Genomic DNA, 24,469 nt, shown 5'->3' with positions numbered 1-24,469 from the left:
CTGAACATCTCTTTGGATGTCAAATGTGTTTTTTATGACTTATCTACACTCCAATAGGGGTAGATTGATTGAGTGGCTTTAGACTGATTTTTTTTAATCATAGTTTGTCAAACCTGCATTCTGTTGCAGTATTTGCACAATGCTTTTAGGCATTTTGAAGTTATCCTTCTAGATTTAGGAAAATTGCTGAAGCATAACTCTTTTGTGAATGACTCAGTCGAAGATAGGGAAATCGGTTATTACAAGGGCCCTGATGACTGAGCCAGTAGATTTGACAACAACAACAATGTGCCCGTTGTACTTTTAGCAGGAGTGCATGAGCATGAAACAGCTGGTTATGATGTGAATCAGCTCAACTTTTTTTCATTATTCAGCACACTCCATACCTTTAACAATGAGTTGAAAGGTGATATGAAATTGCAGTACGTACTCCCGATGATGTGGATTTAGAGTACGTACTCCCGATGATGTGGATTTGCAGTACGTACTCCCATTATAGGCAATCTGAAACATTTCTTTGAGTGTATTAGACTAGTAGACCACAAACTTTGAAAATAACTAGGCATTAGGAATATTTTGCACAAACTGCTATATATATGTCAGTGAGAGTCCGAGCCCTGAAGTAGGATAATCAGAAAGACTAATGGTCAGAAGGGAGTGTTACTTCTGGATTCCTCAGGAATATGTATTATGATCAGTTATTTTCAGATTTTGAAGTGGTGGGTGCACAGGATGAAACATTTAGCCAATCCATTAAAAGAAATACAGCATGCCTTTCTGCACTAGCATAGACCACAATTGCTATTTTGTCATTTGGGCCAAATAAAACTTAGCAATCTACTGAAGGCACTTTTATGTGGATAAATAGAATGAGTGGTGCATGAATCGGGAGGTAATCAGCCACCAACTCCTGTGAGGACCATCAGAGTCGTAACCAGCCACATGAATAAGGAGGTAATCACCCACCAGCTCCTGTGAGGACCATCAGAGTAGTAACCTGCCACATGAATCAGGAGATAATCACCCACCAACTCCTGTGAGGACCATCAGAGTCGTAACCTGCTACATGAATAAGGAGGTAATCACCCACCAGCTCCTGTGAGGATCATCAGAGTAGTAACTTGCCACATGAATCAGGAGGTAATCACCCACCATCTCCTGTGAGGACCATCAGAATAGTAACCTGCCACATGAATTAGGAGGTAATCACCCACAAACTCCTGTGAGGACCATCAGAGTAGTAACCTGCCACAAAAGTTCTAAACAGCTAACAATACTGTGGATCAGACAGGAGAGTGTGCATGTCACAAGGGCATTGATGTGCGCTGGCTGAAATTGTGCCAAAATGAACAGAGAGTGTGGTCAGTTAACACTCATATTTGTGCTCCATTTTGTGGGATAGACATAGGTGGAAGCATTACAACCATTGCTGATGGTGGTGTGGTCCACTTTGATCCCACCTGTGGGTATCTCAAATCACAAGTACAAAAGTGCAGTCATCTGCATCTGGCACCATTTATACAAGAGACTCATGACACCAACAGCAACTGAATTCTTGAATACTGACTGACATGGCTGATCAGAGTTTATATACATGAATGTAAGGCAAGGAATTTTCATCCATTTATCTGCATTTTCTTCCTCTGTTCAAACTGCTTATCTTTTATGAGAAAGTCTAATTTAATTTTAAAGTTGTCCAGATTTGTGGACTTCTTTACATCAGCATGCTTATTAACCAATTTTCCCATTGTGTCAACTGTTGCCATCTCTTTCTGTTCAACGCCACTCTCTTGCTTTCTTTGACAGTCATGCCTGACCATTGCAAGTTTTTTCTTACACAGTCTATCCACTTCTTTGTTGGGTGCCCTGATTTCATCTTCCTTGTTCCTCTTTCTCTTCCAAATCTTCTTCAACAATTTGCCTTTGCTTTCCTGCATGTGCCCAAACCACTGTAATCTGGTCTGTTTAACCTTTTCTGCAGCTGGAGCTACTTTGGCTTCTGCTCTGATCTCATCATTTCATTGCCTATCCCACAGTGTGCATCCTACCACCCATCTCTGGCATTCATCTCTATCACTTCTTGCTACCTTGACTGCTCTGCCCAGGTTTAAGTACCATGCAGTAGTACTGATCAGACTACTGTGTTGTACACCTTACTTTTCAGCTTCTCTGGCATTCTTCTGTCCTATACTGCCCCTAACACTACCCTGTTGCCTGTAACCCAGTAATTCCAGCTTTGACCTCCTCCTTTAGACTTCCCTTCCCTTCAACCACCCCTTCCAGTTACTTGAAGCTGTTAACCTGTTCCACTGTTTTCCCATTTATCTCACTTCTCAGGTTCTTCTAATTTCCCACATTTGCTGCCATGACAACTGTCTTACCAGTAGTAAGTTTCATCCCATTAGCCTTCAGTTTTGCATTCCATTCCCCTATCAGTTGCTAAAGTTCCTGTTCAGAACCTGCTTGTAAGTCTACATCGTATGCATACAGCAGCTTTGTTGATCTGTCCCTTCCATTCTGTTTGTTAATGTAGTCCATCACCAGTATGAACAGCAGTGGGCTCAGAGCTGAACTCTGATGCACACCCATTCTCAATGGAAACCCCACTGTGAGACCGAACACTGTTCATAATTGAGTCATTGGGTCCCTGTACATAGCTTGCACTAATTCTACCAATGTTTCCTGGACTTTGAACCAGTAAAGGACTGCCCAAATCAGCTTTCTTGAGACCTTGTTATATACTTTCTCTAAGTCTAGGAATGCCCAGTTGGACTCCTCCCTCATCTCTAACTTCTTCTCATCTTTGTCACTGCAAACATAGAGCCAGTTGTACTGCATCCTGATCTGAATCTGAACTGGTAATTACTCATCTTACTTTCCACTACTCTGCATATTTGTTTATCAGTCACCCTCTCCAGTATTTTCATACAGTGTGGCAGGCGTTGGACATTTCTAGTTGTGAAGTTCCCCCTTTGTTCTTGTACACTGGCACTGGATTGCTGTAGCCATGTGAGGTAACCTTTCTCTTTCTACTGCTATAAGAACCTCTGGAGCTATTTCTCCCCTAACTTACCTAACATCTTGATTATATCTGCTGTGACCTCATCTGAACCGACAGCTTTCCTGATGTCATTTCCTTATTGCTGTTCTTACTTCTAGAATGAGCTCTTCTTCCTCTTTCATTGTAGGCGGTGTCTGAAGCAGTACAACTTCTGTGGGGTTTTCTTCATTATAAAGCTGCTTGAAGTACTCCTTCCATCTGCTTCTGATATCCTGTAGACCGGTGAGTAGGTTTTGCTGGCATTCCTTATGAAGGGTGTCGGATGACTGTCTTCTTTATTATTCTGTCTTTGTCTTGAAAACTACTAGTGTTTCTTTGTGCCATCTTTTGAGTCACTTTCCAGAAGCTGGTAGAGTGCCTCTAATGCCTTGATCTTTGTTATTGTAACTCTCTTAGCCTCTTTGTTAGTCAATGAGTATTCCTTCTTAGGCTGGTCTTTTCCCACACTCCATTTGTCCTTTGATAATTTCCTAGACTTCTGCATTCCACCACTGGGTTTCCTTATGTACCTTATTTCCTTACCTAGCTCACATGCATATCTGTTTTATTGTCTTCATGCATACTTTTTTAAGACACCACCATTCTTCATCTCCACTTTTTTCCTCAACTTCTTGAAAGGCTAGTGCCCGGGGTATTTCCTTGAACTCTTGTGTGTTCACTTAAATCAGTTTCCAGGTCTTCAGCTGAGTCTCTGTTAACCTTACAGTCTTTTCTGACTATTATTTGGAGCTGATTGTGGCCACCAGTTATTTATGTTTTGGACCAAATGTTTCACTGGGGATGACTTTGCATTCCCTGATTCAACCCAGTGCCATTTCTTTACTAAGACTACCCAAGTTCCATGTTGGCTACTCTTGTATGTGATCTTTTGGCTGCCTCACTTGCTCAGCCATGTATTGGCCACCATCAAGTCATTTGCAAGCTGAAAGTGAGCTTTACTTTTGCTCTACTTCCTAAATTTTTGGTTGCTGTAATGTAATCAGTGACTGTATTAAAGTTCATTTAAGTAGTATATTCCTTGGTTTAACCATTCCAAAAAATATTTTGCTAGGATGAGGTTTGTAAGCTACACGTAAGTCCATTTTATCTTTTGCACTTAATATGAACCTATGCCTTATGTGAGTCTACATATTACAGTACTTTCAGATCTGTTATTTTCTCTGTGAATATTCTTTTTATAGGTTCATAGGTGTGTACTAGGCTAATGGCCTTGGAGCCTTTACAAACCTAGCCCATAGGATTATCCTGGCATTGTGCCACCTGACCTTAGTTCCCAGTGCCTCTATCGAGTAAATCCACTGGAGTGATCCATGGGGTGAATTTTCTATTTCCCATCCACTCGTCATGATTTCTCTTGAAGAGGGCCAGTGAGGTGCTCTGGTTGACATGTATGGGAAGTCTATTCCATAGCAAGGGCAGTGTCTGGGTTATGTACCTGTCCCTCCAGCATGTTCTGTTGATTGTGGTAATAAATAATGGTAATGTTATCCTGAAATGCTTTTTATGTGTTTTCCTTATAAGGGAACCAAACTGCACAAAAATATTCAGTTTTGTTTTTCTTAGTGAGATGTAAAATGAAAAAGGACTTGTGGAATGCTTATATGGTATAAATGTTAGTGTGCATGTTAACTTTGGAGGGTTCTTGCATATTTTATGTATTCAGGTTTCAAATCTTTATTCCTTATCTGTTATAATTTCCAAATGCATATATTGTTATGCGTTTTAGGTTTGTATATTGTCCACGCAACATTTTCTAAAATAGATTTTTTTAAATCGAAAGACTCTGACCTTTTCCATATTTATCGAGACAGTATTCTTTATAAATCAATCATTAATTCTATCCAGGGATACAACAAAATAGAATGTAGATTTGAAAGCACAAGGTAACTTGGTCATGTGGCTATTTATGCCTTACCAAAATCTAATCTTAGATCTTACTTCATTTTTCAAGGAGCAAAAGGCCTTTCATACTGCGGTGAATTTATGAATACCCTTCTAATTGTAATTCCTTCTTAAAAGAAGATAGTGTATCATATTGCTTGATCTGGAGAAGACGATTGTTCCAGAGAAGGGGACATATCTGTCTCTCCACCGTGATTTGTTTATTTGCTGAAGCAGTTTCAGATCTCTGATTCTAGTGTTCACGGGGCTATTTGATTTTTGAAGAAATATGATTCTTTGGACTGGTGTTTCTCTAATAGTCCAGAAGACAAGGCATAGATCACTACTAAGAAGTCTGTAGGACACCGAATACAGAGACAAGACAGAGACAAGACCTCCATCCCCTCTAGGTAGCTGAGGTTCTTTAAGCTTATAATATTTTTGTCACAAACCTTTGGAGGTCTGTTTAACTTCTTGATCTGTTTAGTAAGATACAACCCAAAGACGGCCATTGTATTCGAGATGGGCCTGATCAGTGCAGAATATAAAAGAATAGGGACTTCTTTGGATCTAGAGGAAATACCCTTTGTGATCAGCTGTGCTCAATATAAGGATTTTCTGACCACTGTTACAATGTGATGACCAAAGGAGAGAGAATTATCTACCTGTGTTCCAAGGTCTCTCACAGCATCTTAGTGGGGTGTTCTCTATTCTGTAAGCTGGGTGGAGGGGTTGTTTACCAAGTGCAACAATATTGCATCTTTAGCATTTGTTTTAACCCATTTTTAGATCATCAGTTATTAACATGTGTAAGTTTACTTTCTAGCTTCTGCATATCAGAAGGGGATTTGAGTATAACACCAAGTTTACAATCATCTGCAAAACTGGTTAACCAAAGTTCCCCATTTTTGATTTGGATATCAGAGAAATATATGCCAAATAGCAGATGTCCTAGCACGGATTCTTATAGTGCCCCACTAGTTACATTCATGCTGCTCTGAGGACACTCCTGCCACCTTCATAAAGTGGGTTCTGTCCCTCAGCAAATTAGCTACCCATCAAACTAAATAGAGATCAAGTTGGAGCACATTTAGTTTGTTGATAATGTTTGCATGTGGTATGGTATCAAATGCCTTGGTGAGGTTAATGTATGATGTATGGACATCATGACCACTGTCCACAGCTTGTGTTATCCACTCCAAGAAAAATCATCAGATTCATGAGACAGGATGCACCCTTAACAAATGCAAACTGCTGAGAGTCAAGTTCTATTAAAAAAATGATATCATATTGTATCAGGTCTGTTATGATCTGTTCCATGGCCTTGGAGACGAGACTCATCTGGCTAATAGGTCTGTAATTACCAGGGTTCCTAGTGGAGCTCAGCTTGTAAAATGGCATCAATTTGGTTGAATTTTTGAAGGTGTGTGTTTACCAACACATGTTTATCTCTTGACTGTTCAGATTTTGAGGGGACACCACTAAATTTTTGTTAAACTTTCACTCCGTCACTCCTAAAACTGGAAATTATTTTGAGAAGTTTTAAGTTAATAGTACCAACATTAAATGTGTTCCTAATTTAAGACCTTTCCTCTGTTATGTTTTGTTTTGTCTGTAACTCTAGAAATAAAAGTTGTGCTCAGCAGGAAGTCAGATATGTTAGCAGTTCCCATACAGGATGTATTTTTTAGTTTTGGCGAGTACTTGTAACAAGGGCTTATTTGAGATCCATAGGTATTATGTGGGTTTTCCATAGATGTCTCTGGGGTGAAATTTGTACTGGATTTGTTTGCTAATATATCTGCAACATCCATCAGATCAGAATAGGTAGTACCATTACAAATAAGTTCAGAGTGCTGTTGAATGTTATTTCATAACGTCCTCGTGTAAGTGAAGAAGGATTTGTGACTCTCCTTAGCTTCTAATGCCAGCCTAAGTTTATGGGCAGCCTTTGTTTTCCTCATGCATATAGATTCTATATTTAAGGGCCATTATGGCTGACACTTGGCTTAGAGGATTAAGTATCACGGTTGGCTTACAGGATTAAGCAGCTGTTAAGGAGCTGTTTCTTGTGTTCCAGTGGTGTAAGGTTTGATTCCCTCAGCAACCATTGTCTAACTGTGTGACTCTGAACAAGAAGCTTAACCAGACACTGCTGCCAGGCTCAATCTGAAAAAGGTCCTTTAAGATCAATGCTCTGCCCCAGAGGGCAAATACAAATAAAATAAAATGAAACATTTACATATGCAAGTGGAACACCAGAATGATTTGTTCTTACCTTCCCCTTTCACATGAATGTGCTCTAAATGCGGAAGAGCTTCAAGGTCAGGCTAATTATTATTTAGACTGATAGCATCGAGCATTGAACATTTTTATTGTCTGGTGTTTTACTTGCTTTTCTTTTTGGACTGGAAGATCCATTAGCTGGACTCTCCCTAAGAAAGGCTAGGTGGGTCCAGCAAAGATTTTTTAACCAGTATGCGGAAGGCCTGGAATGAGATATGCGGAAGGCCTGGAATGAGATATGCAAGCCGTCCGTGCAAAGCAAGTAGGTGAAGACCAAGTTAACTGCAACAGGAAACTGGAAGGAATGAAAGAATAAGGTTCTCTGCATGGTTGTAGGCTGATGTGGAACGGTGAGCCAACTCATGCTAGGGCCATTTCACATTTTATTTTGGGGAGACGTTTGTGACCAGGTAGAGTAAGACCTTCCACCTGATTGCACTGAGACCATACTGTTTACTCACAGTTCTCACCAGGATAGCTAAGACCTGCCTAACGGGGCTGAAATTTCTAATAGCCTTCCTGAAGAGGCTCTAACATTGAAAACAGTGAGATAATTCAAGGATTCATGAGAGTCTATAAATAAGAAACATGGCTATTAATTATTACTTGTCCTGACTTCCTTTTATGTTAATTGTGAAAGCAGAAAAATAAATCTTAAAGTAGAAATGTAACATTAATTTAAAGAGGCCTCTAGCCTAGTGGGACAAACCCAGTTAACAAAGGATAGATAAATAGATAGATAGAGCGATAGATAACAATTACTAAGTATATTATAAAACATGTCAAGAGTTTCTACTGGTGGGGTGTCCTGCCTTCATTACTCCACCTGCAAATTATTTTGCAGTAAATCAAGTATTGTCTGTAGCTCTAGGGTAATAAGGCAGTTTAGGAGGAGTTTAGCCCAACGTCTCTGCATGGTAATTGAGTTGCAGAAAGTGCAGACCTCCTGAAAAATTGTCTGCTTGCTGTTTAACTCTTACAGGCTCATAGGTTCATAGCTAGATACTGGGCAGTCGGTCTACAGAGTAATTACGGCCTAGACAGAGCATGCAGTATAAAGAGTTTTCTCCTGTTCCTTGGAAGGACACAAGACTGGCCTAGAGAGAATTTATGAATGCTCATCCGGTTGTGCAGGTTGGCCCTAAATGTAGCAAGGGTACTACTTTGTCTAACATGTAGAGATAGTTTATTCCAGAAGTGGAGGATACACTGGGATAAGAATCTGTCATGTCTATTGTCCCTTATGTGTTTGCTAGATTAAGATCTCCTGTATGGCATTTAGTGGAGAAATTCCTTTTATACAGGCACAGAAGGTTAGGAAGAATTAGGTTTTTTCATTATACAAAAGGCTAAATGATGATCAATGTGGAGGAGTCTATTAAAGATAGAAAATAGGAAAGTAGCAGCGTATTAATCATGATAACTAAAGGTTCGGAAGCCTGTCATTTTTTTTTTTTTGCAATCTATGTGCCCTTTCACGTTTTTGATATGTCTGGATAAGTAAACACCAAAGGGGAATATTATTCACAGAAAACATGGATGACAGACGAGTAAAGTGGAAGTAACAGTTCTTTAGTTCTGGAAGAGATGACCTTTGGTTAATAAATAGACTAGAAGAATCTTCAAACAGTGGAGAAATTATGGCAAAGGCTAGGGAGTCATCCACAAGAGTACCTGTGTCACTGGTGGCAGCGACAGATTTCAAGGTCATGCCATCTATGTGATATGATGAGGACTTATCTGATTTCTGAATCTTGTCTGTGGCCATTTTTTTATGCCAAAATTTGTATACTCCAGTGCTACCTGGAGTATTTGCAAGTTGATGGGTGAGTGAATAACAATTTCTAGTTTACAATCATCTTCAGATTTTGTTAAACAAAGCCCTGACATGTTAGCTTAAAGATATGAAAAATAGATGCAGATGAGTAGGGAAAACCAGAACTCGGGCCTGATGGGTTCCATTAGAGACATTTTTCCTGTCTGAGATGTTGCCTGCAAATCTAACAACATGAATTCTATCCAGTAACCAGTTTGCTATCCATCTTGTTACATACGCATTTATGTTCAGGTTCATAACTTTGATAATGACAGTGTTAAGTTCCTTACCCAGGTATGGGTATGCCATATGTACTTCAAAGACACCACCTACTGCATCAGTTACCTTTACAAAGACGTTTGCAAGGCTAATAAGGCAGGACCTACCTTTGGAAAAGTCAGATTGATCTGGATCCAGGGCTATAATGTTATCAATACGTAACTTAATGAGGACATCCATGACACATTCCATGGCTTTACAAATAAGGCTGGTTAGACTCATGCGCCTGCTGTTACAGGGTCTGTTGTTGGACCCCATTATGCAGAGGCATATCTATCACTGTTTAGGGGTATTGTCCATGGAAAGACTCATGTTAAAGAGGCATAATAAATGTTCTAATAAGACATAAAGCATCCTTTAATTTTTAGGTAGCATGCCAAAGATATGTACATTCTGTGTGTCTGGTAGTTTTTACATAAAACTGTAAAGTAACAAACCTTTTAGTTCTTTTACAAATTAGAAGGTATGTTGACCTCATTTTTTACTCTCTTTATTTGTGAACACATAAAGTGTTCTTTTTTATGCAAGAGTTCTCTTTGAAAATATTTTACACTTAAAAAGTATACCATATTGCATTAATTCAACTAAAATCTACAAAACTCTCAGTAGCTCAGTTACAAGAATGAAGTACAACAGTTTTTGTATACTGCAACTTTTTACTTAGTAGCGAACTAAAAGAACTAAATCTGCCTTATGTATGACATAACTAAGAGTTCTACCGTCCTGTGGCTGAGCATCTCTTATAGTTATCTTTTAGTAAATACCAACTGTATTATGAAACATGCCTTCACATCTGAAAGAGTCCAGTGCTTGTGGAATAAACTCCCCTTCACAGTTAAACTCAACCCATCAATTCCTACCTTCCAAAATGTACTGCATGAATTACAAGGGCACCCATAAGCTCCAAAATGGGATCCAGTGGCATCAAGCCCCTCCATGGTCATTAAGCCTGGAGCTTGGTCACCTAACCTATGAAGGCAGAACCCTATGAACATCATGGCCTGGTGTACAAGTAGTTGACTTTCAACCCCTTCCCTTCAACAAAGTTTATAAAACAATGTTTTTTATGCATTTTGGCTACAACTGCCTGCTTAAAATAAAGATATGGAAAAACTGAAGGAACCAGGAAATAAGAAAGTAAATATGTTGTGTTTCTTTTGAGTGGTACATTCAGCTGCAGAGTTTCAAAAATAGCCATTGTCTCTAGATAAAAAATGCCTCTGATACTTAAGAGTTTAAGGCAGTATTCATTATTATAAAATAAAACAAAATGTATTCCTTCAGTGAGCTGTTTAAAAGTTCAAAGTGCATCTAGTCCAAACTGTTGTGAGAAATGCAATAAAAACTGAAGTATTGTCCTTAATTCTTGTTTGAAAACAGTGGTTTAAACACAGTATAGTAACCACTAAAATAAACTTCATGCCATATTCTTGCAAAAGTATTTACTTTCTAGTTTTATAAGGAAGAGCTGAAAATGGTGGGGTTCATGTGAAAGGATGACTGAAAAGACACATTAAGCCTAACCAGGTCTGAGTGTAGACGATGGGCAGAAAACTGACGAATGAAGGGACTGATACAAGAAAGGTACAGGAATCAGTGGCTATTTTCATTTGCTAGTTCATGCACAAACCTCATAGGAAGTTAAAGAAAAAGATCTGTTTTTGAGCTCATCTAGTGTTGTCAATACTAACTCCTTACAATTGAATGTGGAAGTATATTAAATTATATTATAAGCATTAATGTATATCTAAGCACAAATATTAGTTATCTCTATGTTTAATAGTTCAAATACCAAGTACCTTCACTCTCCCAAATTTCTCACTAGGACAGATGTGAAATATGTCATTTCCAAAGTGCCACAGAAATAGTTCCCACTAAATTATCACTCCACAGAGACTCTCGTGATACTTGCTTCTGACTAATCATTCTAGATTGTTTTCCCTTCTTCCTTATGAAATGCATTTAAAGGTGCTTGCTTGATCTTGCAGGTTTGTGAGAGGTGATGTTAACAGATGCTTCTGCAATTAAATATTATGCAGCAGTTTGCTGCTTAACTTAGCACTACTATGGTATTTAGACAAACTAAGCTGATAGGAATTTTTACATTTTGTGCAGTAATATAGTTTAACTGTTCCTTTTTCCTTGTTTGTGACAGGGACTGCAACAGGAACCACCCCCACCACAGTTTTGTCATACTCAGACTACATCACTCGACCAGAAGATCATACCAGCGTTATTCGATTTGACAAAGATGAGACAGAGAAGTTCTGCCATATTCTTATCATTGATGACTCCCTGTATGAAGAGGAGGAGACATTTAATGTCACACTCAGCATGCCCATGGGAGGTCGTGTTGGAAAGGAATTTGCCAGTGCCAGAGTTGTCATTCTTGTGGATACCAATGACGGTGAGAAAATGAATCTTTAATTATTAGTGCTTATATAACAATGGGAACAAATGTCCAGCAGTGTTTCACAAAACATTTCAGGTCAGACATTCAAGTTATGCAGAGATAAAACAATAATATACTTGAGAGAAAAAAAAAGAAAAAGAAACTGATCTGAATATCAATCCATTTTTTTTTTTTTTTATAAAAACTACTCAATATACTTCCTGGATGATATTAAACATTTATGTACTCACTTCTCCTAAAGCATGACAGTATTCTGTTTGCTCTCCTTAAGCTTGCCCCACTTAGTACAATCAAGATTTTGATGGAGTTACACATTTAGCATTTGTTTTGATGAAAATGTAGCATTTCTCAGTTTAACGCATCCATTTACAGTTACAGAGATAACCAAGTAGAAACATATGTCAGTTGCCTAGTAAATTAGTAATATATATATATGTGTATATATATATATATATATATATATATATATATATATATATATGTATATAATTACACACAGATGCACACGCATACATATTCCATGGCAAATTCCATACAGCATACTTCTTTACATTCTGAATGTCTCTGAATGTTGTCAACAGAATTCATATACTAGAAACAACCTGAATAATTAGGGAGCAGAATGCCTGATGGTAACTTTGTACTAATAGCCTGCAAAGTATGAAGATTCCACACTGTCACACACCAGTCACTCTCTTGGTGGCATGTAAGTGTCTACCTGCCACGCCATTCCGCAAGTTATAGTGAATTCTGGGACTTGGGCTGGAAGCACAATATTCTCACCATGGAGTACTCCATGGACAGCTTTCTTTATAGGCCATTACAGCCTGGTCTTGATTCTGGTGTCTCAGTTTCTTTATCCAACTGATATGGTTCTCATAATTGTGAAGACCCATTATATATCTATTTGTATAGCTATATCTATATATCTATGTCTATAGTTCTGTACTTAACAGCATCTTCCATTGGGTAATAACTTCACTTTACAGCTACCACTAATGCAACATGGCCCTGAGCCTGGAAGAACACTTTCTCAAGTGGTAGTACATGTATAGAGTCATAGGTTCATAGGTAGGTACTAGGCTGTCGGCCCAAGAGCCTACGTAAGCCTAGCCAACAAGGTGACAACAAGGTATGATTCTAAGTTACAGCTTCCGGAATTATATGTAAGAAACAAGACAAAAAGGGATGTTGTACATGGCACAGGTACTTCATCCATAGGATTTTGTGAGGTGTAAGCCTAAAGACGTTCCTTGCAAATCTTCTGAAGTGAGACTCTAAACACCCCTTAGTACTGATCTGTACTTACAGAGTAGGTATCTGCATTTATGTTGATCAAAGTATAAACTAAGAAGTTTGTGTAAGATACGTGTGTATTTTATACGGCATTTTGATAATGATCAGCCTGCCATTAATATACTTGTGATGCAATAACTAAATAAATGCCTGTCTGCATTTCTCACTACCCGGAGGGGTGTGCATTCTTAACTGACAGGATTACTCAGTGACATCATTCATTTTTTTTTTCTTTGCTGAGGGGGTGGTGCAGTGTCCTTTGTAGGCATATATGAATTGAGGGAAACACCCGCAAAAGTGTACAGTGGTACCATGCTTACCATAACATATGCAACAAAAAAAAATAAATGTATATTACCACACTGTGGGCAGTGTAGAGTGAAAAGGGTAATCGAGTAAAAATGACTACCAGGAAGATGCCTCCTGAGGTATCAGTAACTCTGGGTGGGAGAGGGGGCAGAAGGGGGACTTTAATGCTCAACAGCCAGGGAAAGAAAATCTATAATGAAAATAAAAATTATGAAAGGCATTAGCATGCACTGGCAAATCCAGACGTGGTATTACTTTATTTACTATGGTACAGTGATCATATGACGTTATACAAAAGAGTGATCTCAGAGCCACACTGCATATCTGTTTTGTTGCTACCGTATAAAACCACCACATTTTGGAATGTGCAGTAGCAGTGTGACTGTTCCTATAATGGGGTTTCATCTGTGGCATATATCACAAATCACATAGTCCAAGTGACCTCATTAAATTTTCTGCAGCACAAAGTAATGTAAAGGATGTCATCCTTATTAGCAAAAAGTTATATTTCTTTGAAGAATGAAAGCAGCATTATACTACCCCAAAAACATTCTGGTGCTCAGTTGACTATTTTCCTCACCCTGGTCGAGCACACACCCCATCACTTTTCTTTCAGCTGAATGATGCCTCAAATTCTGAAAGCTCCTCTAAGCATTTTCTTAAATCTGTACAAAAGCTCATTGTCATTTCATTCCAGTGTATCGTATGCAGTCTGTGCCTAACAAATGTCCTCTTTTGTCCATCCTAGCAGTTGGACCTCCTGTGTGCATACATTTGTCTTGAAAGTCAAACAGGGTCCTTAGTCATAGACCACGTCCCACCAGAATTTTTAAAATAGTACTGGTCCCTCTGTTTCACACCTTTTCATTCCACTCATTAAAAGATCAATCATGGAAAGCATTGTGCCCATTGTTGGAAACAGATCCTTGGAGTTCTCCTGCATAAAGGTGTCCCTTCCTCTTTCTTGAACAATTACTGTCCAATTGCCCTATTTCCTCCAGTTTTAAAAATTATGGAGAAGTTTAGCGACAAACAATGGTATAGAATGCTTCCAGAAAATAACCTCCTGTCATACACACACTCAACATGGGTCTAGACCTATTTAGAGAACCAAAATAGTCTTTTTCTCACTGGAAAATGTGTAGGTGCACCCTCTTCGACTAATCAAATGTTTTTGGTGATGCCTCAAGTACCAAACATATTCAGAATCCTGAGAACATAGACTTCTTACTAAGTGCTGTAATGTAGTTTAGCAGCTACTGAGGAAACAGATCACAAGTAGTGAGATGGAACTCAGCTATATCAGCACAATGTTGATTCCAGAACCTTCACTGGATGTAGATGTTCCAGAACATTCACTGGACGTAGATGTAAGACCAACTATAATTATTTGATACTTTACAATTTCCAGAACAAGCTCTGACTCCTCCCCCACTGGTGAGGTGGCATTCTATGTCTCAAAAGCCAGTTTCCTTTCCCAGTGTTTATTTCATCTATGCTTTTGCCTGACACATAGCTGGCATTAAACCTGAATCCAGGCCTTCACCTTATAGGTGGTAAGCCTTCACAGCTTTACAGCCTGACCAAGCTATGTGGGTCGCTCACATACCTCAGTGCCTAGCTCCATGTTTGAACTCAGTATCCATGTTCTTGGCAAGGTTCTCAAATTCTTTAAATGAGCTTAAATCATTGGACTCAATGTTTTTGGATCCCTGTTTGTCTGGTCCTACCTTGTCATCAAATTACATACTACAACAGAATTAAAAAAAGAAGTTGTGTACTCACCATAACGTTCCATCTGAGTAGGTAACTTCATTTGTCAGCAACCTGTGGGTATCGGATCCGACCCAGATCCGAGCCGGCAGCTTTCCAAGCTAGAGATCTGAGCTCCTTGCTCCTCCCCCTTACCCATAATACCCTGCTACCTCCTTCCAGTCCTCAGATCGAGTTTGCCCAAATATCAGCCAACACTAACACAAACACAAATCTGAACCTCCTAACCTGATATCTTCGAAGAGTGGATCACTTTATCATCCATGGAACGAACTACAGGTTAGGGGGACGGAGGGAGGATCAGTTGCTGACAAATGAAGTTACCTACTCAGATGGAACGTTATGGTGAGTACATAACTTCTTTATCTGAAGTAGTTAACTTCATTTGATCAGCAACCTGTGGGACAGAGTCCCCAGCTACCCAAAACTTGGGAGGTCCTCAAGGAAGAATATTCCGGTGCACTGCAGAGCCAAAGGCTGCCCTACCTCTGGATATCAGATCTATTTTATAATGAGAAATAAAGGTATGAGAGGAAGCCCAAGTAGCGGCCAAACAAATGTCATCCAAGGGTACCCTTAACCAAAAAGCGGCAGAAGTAGCCATAGAACAGGTAGAATGAGCATGAACCCCCTACGGGCTCAGGCCGACCAGAAATTTTGTATGTAAGTAGAATGCATTGGGATATCCACCTAGCTAGGGTCACCTTTGTTACAGATTTGCCCAGAGATGGCTTAGCAAAGGAGACACAGAGCTGCTCCGATTTACGCGAGGCAGCAGTTCTGTGCAAATAAAAGCTCAGTTGTCTATGCACATCTAATGAATGAAGTCTGTACTCTCCTTTGTTCTGGTAGTTAGGAAAGAAAACAGGTAGATTAATGGATTGGTTGATGTTAGCCTCGGAAGCCACTTTGGGTAAAAAGGAGGGATTAGTCCTGAGGGATACTCTGTCCTTATGGAAGACAAGATACGGAGGTTTAGTACAAAGAGCCTGAAGCTCCGACACCCTTCTAGCTGGGGTAATAGCAATCAAGAAGGCAGTTTTCCAAGACAAATACTTTAAGTCAACCGAAGCTGCAGGCTCAAAGGGGGGGGCCAGTAAGAGCCTGGAGGACTAAGGTTAGATCCCACGGGGGAATCGCATTCTTGACTGGAGGCCTTAAAAGGAAGGTACTCTTCAAGAAGGTCTTCCAGATCTTAGAGGAAGCTAAAGGACCAAGGTTGTCTCCTATGTGAAAGTGGGAGATGGCTGCCATTTGAACCTTCACAGTTGACGAACTTGCCCCCTGATGAAAGATGTGGGATAAGAACTCAAGTACTGTTGGGAATAGAAGCCATAAAGGGGTCCAGATTCCATTGCCTGGCCCAGATAAAAAAATGTTTCCATTTACTGTTGTAAACTTTCCTGGTAGAAGGTTTATGTGCCACCACCAGGATGGATTTCACTGTGGACGAGATGCTGGGAGTCCTAGACACTAATGGAACTGGATCAACCAAGCAGAAAGCTTGAGGTCATCCAGGTTCAGAGTTTTCAATCCTGAAGGATGAGAAATCAGATCCGGAATGGGATCTAAGATCCAAGGAGGAGCCATGAGGTGAGACCGTAGGTATGGGAACCAGGTTTGACGAGGCCAGAATGGGGCTATGAGGATAACTTTGCTCCACAACTGCCGAGCTTTCTACAAGAATTTTGTCATTAACTGAAGAGGAGGATAAGCATAAAGAAGACCGGATGGCCAAGCATGAATTAGAGTGTCTCTGGGGGTCTCCCCCGGATGGGGGATTAAGGCAAAAAACTCGCTGCACTTTGCGTTCGAAGGTGATGCAAACAGATCGCAGCAAGGTTGACCCCATTTGAGGAAGATCTGTTTCGCCACTAAGGGGCTCAGAGACCACTCGTGAGGTGAGAGGATAGTCCGACTCAGCTTGTCCGCTAGAATGTTGGACCGACCCGGAATGTGCATTGCTAGCAGAAAATGGTTGGTGGAAATCGCCCACTCCCAAACTCTCATGGCCTCTCGGCAAAGGGGATAAGATCTGGTTCCCCCCGTTTGTTGATGTACCAGATGACTGACATAGTGTCCGTCTGAATAGCAATAGTCCCTAGAGGAAGGAGGGCATGGAGAGCTTGCAACGCTAGAAGCACCACCCTCATCTCCATAACACTGATATGCAAAACAGTCTCTGTTGGAGTCCACGTGCCTTGGACAGTTCTGCCCATGCAATGCTCCCCCCCCCACCCTAGGCAAGAAGCATCCGTGGTCACCGTGGCTTGGGGTAGAGGCATCAAAAAGGGCCGTCCCTCCCAAAGCTCTTGGGAATGAAGCCACCAAAGTAGAGATTCCCTGCAAAGCCTGCTGAGGGGAATCGGGGAGTACAATGGATGTTGAAGGATGGACCACTGGACCTGTAAGGTCCATTGAAGAACCCTCATATTCAGGCGGGCTAGAGGGTGAAAGGCTGATAGCCGCTGCCATAGACCCTAGAGCCCTCAGGACTAATTCCGCTGGTGGGGCCGGAGACTGAAGAAGGGCTAAGACATGGAGAGTTAGATTGCGGAGTCTGTCCGATGTCAGGAAGGCCTTGGACTGCAGCATGTCTATTCTGGCCCCTATGAAGTCCAGGATCTGAGCAGGTTGAAGGGACTTTTTTTGTAATTTATGGTGATAGCCAACTGATGGGCCAGACACATGAAATAATCCCTGGCTGAGCATAGTAGATGCCTGGTGGGAGCAGCAAGGAGCAAGTCGTCCAGGTAAGGAAAAACCTGTATTCTCTGAAGCCTCAGATGGGCCGCTACAACTGCCATGACCTTGGTGAACACCCTGGGGGCTGTGGTGAGGCCGAAAGGGAGGACCCTGAACTGATAATGACTGGCCCCTGACCAAAAGCGGAGAAACCTCCTGGATCGCCTGTTCATCAGAATGTGATAGTATGCATCCTTGAGGTCTATGGAGCACATCCAGTCGTTCTCCTGTAGGAGAGGGAGAATAGATTGAATGGTGACCATCCGGAATTTTTCCTTGGCAACAGATAGGATCAATGCAGACAGGTCGAGAATTGGTCTTAAGTCCCTTGTCTTTTTTGGCACCAAAAAGAGCCTGGAGTAAATGCCTAATCCGGACTGGTCTGGGGGGACGTGCTGGATGGCTCTTTTTCTTAGCAGCTCTTTTATCTCTAAAGCTGCAGCCTCTCTCTGATTGGGTGGGACATTGGGGAGGCATCCCAATTGAGGGGGAGGATTTGCAAAGGGAATAGAATAACCTCTGGATATTATTCAGACCACCCAGCGATCTGTCGTAATGGACTCCCAGTGTGCTAGGTGTTCCAAAAAATGCCCCCCAACTGCCTCCAGAGAGGAGCAGTTGGGCAACCCCTCAGGGTTGCTGCTTAGGTCGATCGGAAAAGGGTTCTCTCGACCCAAAATTCTTCGGCCCCCCCCCTCTGCCTCTGGGCCGGCGTCCACTTTGTCCTCCCCTGCCTCTGAAGGACAAAAGGTCTGGAGCGAAACGGGATTGCTGAGATTTCCGGAACCACATCTTCTTTTGTCCTCTCTGGTTCCTGGAAAAGGACCTTTGAGGAGCCGAGAAGTGGATTCCGACGGCAGACAACATCTTCCCGTCTTTCTTGCTGTGGAGTAGTGTATCGCGGACGGTCTTGCCAAACAAGGTAGAACCATCAAAGGGAGCGTTCGCGAAGGATGCCTTGAAGGGTTCCGCAAAATCGCAAAGGTGGAGCCAGGCATGGTGCCGCAAGGCGATGCCTGCTCCACTGGCTCTAGCTGCCCCCTCCATGGCATGGGAGAGAAGCCGCATAGAAGTGTTGGAAATTGACTTTAGAGTGGCCATTCGTGTCGAGAAGGTTCTTTTATTCTCGGCCGACAGGGACTCCGGGGGTGACCCAGCGTACTCTTTGATTAGGTCCCGCTGAAGTCGAATCACATGTGTCAAGTAGTTCAGTGTCCTTATGGAGAAGGTGGCTGAAGCGAACATCCGCTTTCCAATGCGGGCCTGAGACTCCTTGTCGGGAGGATGCACCGAGGAACTTTCCTGAGCCAGTTCCCTTTTGGTGGCAGCCACCACCACCATGGCATCTACTGGGGAACCTTTGCTCCATGCTGTCCTGTCTGTCGGGGGACTAAAGATTTTATCAGGTCTTCTGGGATTTGACTCTACAGTGTCCGGCTCCTTTCATGCCCTGGTAGTTATGAGATCTACCAGGGGGTCAGCCGGAGGGGACATCCAAGAGGTAGATGGGCCTGCATCAAACACCTCCAGAAACACAGACTCATCCGAGGAAGGTTTTTGGGCTGACCACCCCCCTCTAATGTGCAGGAGGAGACATCTTCGGGGGGGTGACCTGAGGGAACCTTCCCCTTCCTCCAAGTCAGTGTCTTCTGTGAGGGACTCAGGGGAGTCCAAGTGCCTCCTTTTACACTTTCGTTTGTGAGGAACCTCTTCGGGGGGACTGTCCGAGGAGGGCTCACCAACCAGGTCCTGTTCCTCTAGGGGAACCATCTGGGACGTAGGCACAGGCTGTCCATGGGGCCGGATAATGGAAGTCAGGCCCATCTGCAAGGGAATGGCGGGTAGATCCATAGCATGAGCCAGGGGCCTCGAATCCCTCAAAAGGACCCTCTCCACAACATTGAAGGCCAACAGTGAACCGCTTTCCCTAGGATCCGAGAGCAGCCCCCTCGGATCCGATGTGTGGATCGGCACCGGAGCCGAAGCGATCGGACCCGAAAGAGAGGTGTGCTCCGACCACGTCGGAGCTGAAGACACACTCACCCCTCCGGATCCGAGGCTCAGCTCACGGCCCGGAGAGCTCGGATCTGAAAAAGGACCCAACAAACTCAAGGGTACAGCCGGCGTCGAAGTAGCGATGACTACCGGCACCGACTCCCCAGCTCTGACGCTACCCTGATCCGATGGCTCCAAAACCCAATAATGGATCGGAGAAGGAGCAATGGGGGCAAAGAAAGGGGCCGAGCTCCCCCCCAGAGGGGGGGGGGAGGCAAGAGCACTCCCATCTGCATCTTGGCCTGGAGGAAGCGACGCATCATCCGGTCCATGTCCGCATCCGAAAGGCTCCTCGTTGACCTAAAAGAGGCTGTTGAGGCTGGCCGGGAAGGCCGCCTCGATGACCTAGAAGGTGACCGGGTCTCCTCCTCCGGCTCCGGAGAGAAATGTGGAGAACGGAGCTGAGAGGGGGAAGATCTAGAAACCTTCAAAGGAGAAAGGAGCAGCTTAGCCGGCGGGGCCGAGGGATCCGAATCGGCCCACCACTTATGGCTCCTATGCCTCTCCCTGTCTCTTTCTTTTTCCTCTGTGTCTATCTTTTTTCCTGATGTCCCTCTCTCCCTGGGACACTGAGGGAGGTTGAGTACTGGCCAGGGGAGCAGGAACGGAAGTTTGAACAGCCGCAGCCATGGCTGGTGCCTCTGAGGGAGAGGAGGAAGAAGCAGGATCCGAGGGCAAAAGGCCTGCAAGAATTAACTTAGTCCTCCTGTCTCTCAAAGCCCGGGAGTTGAAGGCGGCACAAATCAGGCAGCCTGAAGATAAATGAGCAACCCCCAGGCAAATAAAGCACTGAGTGTGGCCATCGGCTCGTGACAGCTTGTGACCACACTCAGAGCATTTAGAAAATACGGCCTTAGGGCCTTCGGCCATGATAACTCCCACACACACACCCTCACTCACAGATAAGGGGAAGGGTAAAGTTAAGATTAACTGACTATGAAGGGAAAACTATTTTAAACTAATAGACTAGGAATAGACTAATACTCACACACACAGAATTTGAGAGAAAAGGGAGAAAAAACCCTATGAAAACACTCACAGTTATCGCCAGGAGCTCATCACTCGTGCTTCAATAAGCCACGGCAAATGAGATCTGGGGACTGGAAGGAAGTAGCAGGGTATTATGGGTAAGGGAGAGGAGCTAGGAGCTTGGATCTCTAGCTTGGAAAGCTGCCGGCTCGGATCTGGGTCGGATCCGATACCCACAGGTTGCTGATCAAATGAAGTTAACTACTTCAGATCACTTTGTTCATACTAACACTCTGCAGTTTTCAGTCAAGCTGATATACTGTCTACTGAGAAATCTAACATAACATTTTTAGCACTGTGTGTATTGTTACAATGTTACTGTCATCAGGTTACATGATGGATCATGACTTTGCCAACTGTTAATAATTTGGGACCAAGCTTTCAGAAGTTCCGTCTTCAGATTACTGGCCCCTCTATTTCACACCTTGTCATTCTACTCATTAAATGATCATGGGGCACTTTATTTGCAGTTCCCAAGGACTGCACAATAAAAAATTAAATTATGCTCAAATTCCCTGGTGTGTGGACTGTCAGTTTCTGGATGATGCCTACTATCCATGCTTTTATTGATGATGGACATCAGTCATGCTAGCCTTGATGTTCTTCGTGTTTCACTGTTGCAGTCATTACATTTGGGTTATCTGCTTGCAGATAGCCCTCAGTCGGCCTGATTAACAAAGTCTTGGGTCCTGCATCGGTTGCTGTCCCTACTTCCTTAACGTCAGGTCATCAGGGGTATAAAACATGCAGCCGACGCCATTACATCAGTCTTTCTTTCTGTGTGGTGCCCGAAGCAGAAGCAGTTTGCAAGTGCCAGTCGGTCGACTCCTGAAATTTTCGTTTTCGAGTTTCAGAACCAAAGTCTTCAACTAAAGCTAAGTACCCCATTGGGGAAACTTTTTCTTGCTCCTTACCGATGTAGTAAAAGTTAATAATTGCATTACTTGTGGAAAGCAAATACCTCATAAAGATTTTCATTTGTACTGTATTCCTTGCCTAGGCCTTGACCACAACGTACCTCGCTGTCGGTTTTGTGCTTTATTTAATCAGCACACTATCCATCATTGGTATATTTTCACCTCTAAATATTTCGGTTCTCAGTTTAATTATCCAGAAATGTCATCTGTTAGCTATCCGGCTACTGGGATTCTGAAAAAATGCAAAGATAAAGACAGAGACAGGCCACAGAGGTCCAAAACTGCCGACGATGCTTCTCCTAAGCCAGTCGGCCAGTTCGCCGGTACTCAGTGAGGCACTTTCATAGCCTCTGATACCCGCTACTTCTGATTCGCAGGCCTCTACTGAGACCCATTCAGAGTCCGGTATGCCACGAGATGCTTCAACTATGGAACCCGCAGATGTCTCTACCTTGGATGGGTCCAGAACCACTGTGCAGGCACCGGCCTCTGAGGGTGTATTCAGGCCTATGGACTTGCATATTAAACCAATGCCTCCTTCTTTATTTAGGCCTAAATCTCGAACCATGCCTAAAAAATGACTCTCAAGCCACATGCTCAGGCCTCTATGCCAAAAAGAAAACAAATTATAAGAATGTCTGAAGATCTAATAACTCTAATCAGGGGTAGCCAACCCCCTCCCCTTCTAAGAGGCATAGGACTGAAGTTGATTATGAATCTTCTGACCAGGGTTCTGTTTTTTTCTGATGCTTTTGATGATCTGGATTTGCCCTTATCTACTTATGAAGATTCTGATGCAGAGGACTTCATTCCCTCTGCTTCCCCTCCTGAGGATTTTTCTTTTGGGGAAACCTTACATACTCTAAGGGAGCATTTCCACTGGGAAAGCCAGGATTTTTTTGATTCAAAAAAGAGGCTTAGGGATTTCCTTCTCCTACCTCAGCATAGGCCTTTAGCTATTCCTCCTGTACTAGACATTGTTGATGATGCTTTTTCGGAATCTAGTTTGGCCCCTGATTCCTTGCCTCCTGCTCCCAGAAAACCTGACAGATACTACAGGGTTCCTGAGTCCCACCAGTTCCTTTTTAAAAATCCTACTGCAGATCCAGAGACTATTTCACAGGGGTCTAAGGGCATTAAGGCTTCTACTGCCAAAAATCCTACCCCTTCTGATAGAGACTGCAGGGCGATGGATAGATGGGGTAAGAAGGTTTACACTTCTGCAACCTTGGCCATTAGGGCCTTAAACTACCAGTTTCATACGTTAAAGTATCAGCAACATGTTATTGGACTGCTTAAACAGAAAATGATGTTGATTCCTGACTGTGTGGAAAATAAAGAATTACAGGATTTAATACATTCTGCTGAACAAGTTGGAAAACATACTTTGCAATGTGGTTTTGGTTCATTAGAGGCCTCTTGCAGGGCTGCTGTTACTGGGTCTGTGCTCAGAAGGCATGCTTGGCTTAAGGAGCAATCTTTGTCTGATCATGTTAAAGCTAAATTGTTGAATGCTCCCTTAAATCAGGACAGCCTGTTTGGCAACAAGGCTGAGGAAGTTCTTAAAAAGATGGAAGATAAGCTAAATCTATGCAAACTGTTAAATATTTCTTACAAGTTCAGCCTCCTAGATTTAGTAGGCAATGGCTCTCTAAGAATTGGTCCTTTCCAGGTCCTTCCAGGTCTTTTCAAGCCAAACCCAGACACAGCAAAACCCCCAGGTTTCAGTCCCAGGGGACACACAGGACTAAGCAGTGGGGGGCCTCCACTTCCAAATCTGAGAGTAATAAGACTCCCCCCTATGGTAAACTGTCTCAATGACTTCCTTTTAAAATTTCCACGCACTTATCAACTGACTGCCCCTTTGGGGGGAAAGATTGCTCTTCGTGCAAAGAATTGGTAACTCATTACCCAGGACAAATGGGTTTTAAATATAGTGTCCCAGGGATACAGATTTCACTTCCACACGTTGCCAACACCAAGCAGGTAGCTGGACCTACCCCCCAAATCAGTGGGCAGAGGCCCAAAAACAAGTACTTTATCTCTTAAGCATGGGGGCTATTCAACTGGTACCAGAAGAGGAAAAGGGTCAAGGTTTCTATTCGAGACTTTTCCTGGTACCCAGAAAAGACAATTCATGGCATCCTATCCTGGACTTGTTTACTCTAAACACCTTTTTGGAGATTCCAAATTTCAAGATGCTGACTCTTCACCAGTTACTTCCTATGCTAGGCAAAGATACCTGGTTGGCAACACTAGATTTAAAAGAAGCATACCTGCACATCCCAATCAGGGAATCTTGCAGAAGATAACTACGCTTCAAAGCAGGCTACTTGCATTATCAGTTCTCTGCACTGCCCTTTGGCATATCTACTGTGCCCAGGGTATTCACAAAATGCCTAGCACCAGTTATTGCATTTTGCAGGCAAAGAAATATTCAAATATACCCATACCTGGACGATTGTCTAATTCAGGCAGAAAGCCAGGACATACTTTTGAATCATCTGGCCTTTATACAAAGGGTTCTAACTTGTCTGGGGTACACCATAAACAAACAGAAATCACACCTGGTATCCTGTCAACAAATTATATTCCTGGGAGCAAGCTTG

The 24,469-nt window shown here is 42.5% G+C and overlaps 1 protein-coding gene across 1 annotated transcript in view; it reads left to right on the top strand.

Moving 5' to 3' along the window:
- Positions 1-24,469, top strand: part of FREM3 (FRAS1 related extracellular matrix 3) — a 624,923-nt gene that overhangs the window by 261,225 nt on the left and 339,229 nt on the right. Inside the window, exon 6 of the mRNA XM_044062250.1 lies at positions 11,479-11,730. Coding sequence (XP_043918185.1) covers positions 11,479-11,730 — 252 coding nt within the window. The remainder of the gene's footprint in view (positions 1-11,478; positions 11,731-24,469) is intronic.

This window comes from Protopterus annectens, chromosome 2.part1 (assembly GCF_019279795.1).
Source record: "Protopterus annectens isolate FY-2018-M chromosome 2.part1, PAN1.0, whole genome shotgun sequence".
NCBI lineage: Eukaryota > Metazoa > Chordata > Ceratodontiformes > Protopteridae > Protopterus > Protopterus annectens.
The sequence above is the reverse complement of the archived record's forward strand: the minus strand, read 5'-3'. Positions and strand labels throughout refer to the sequence as shown.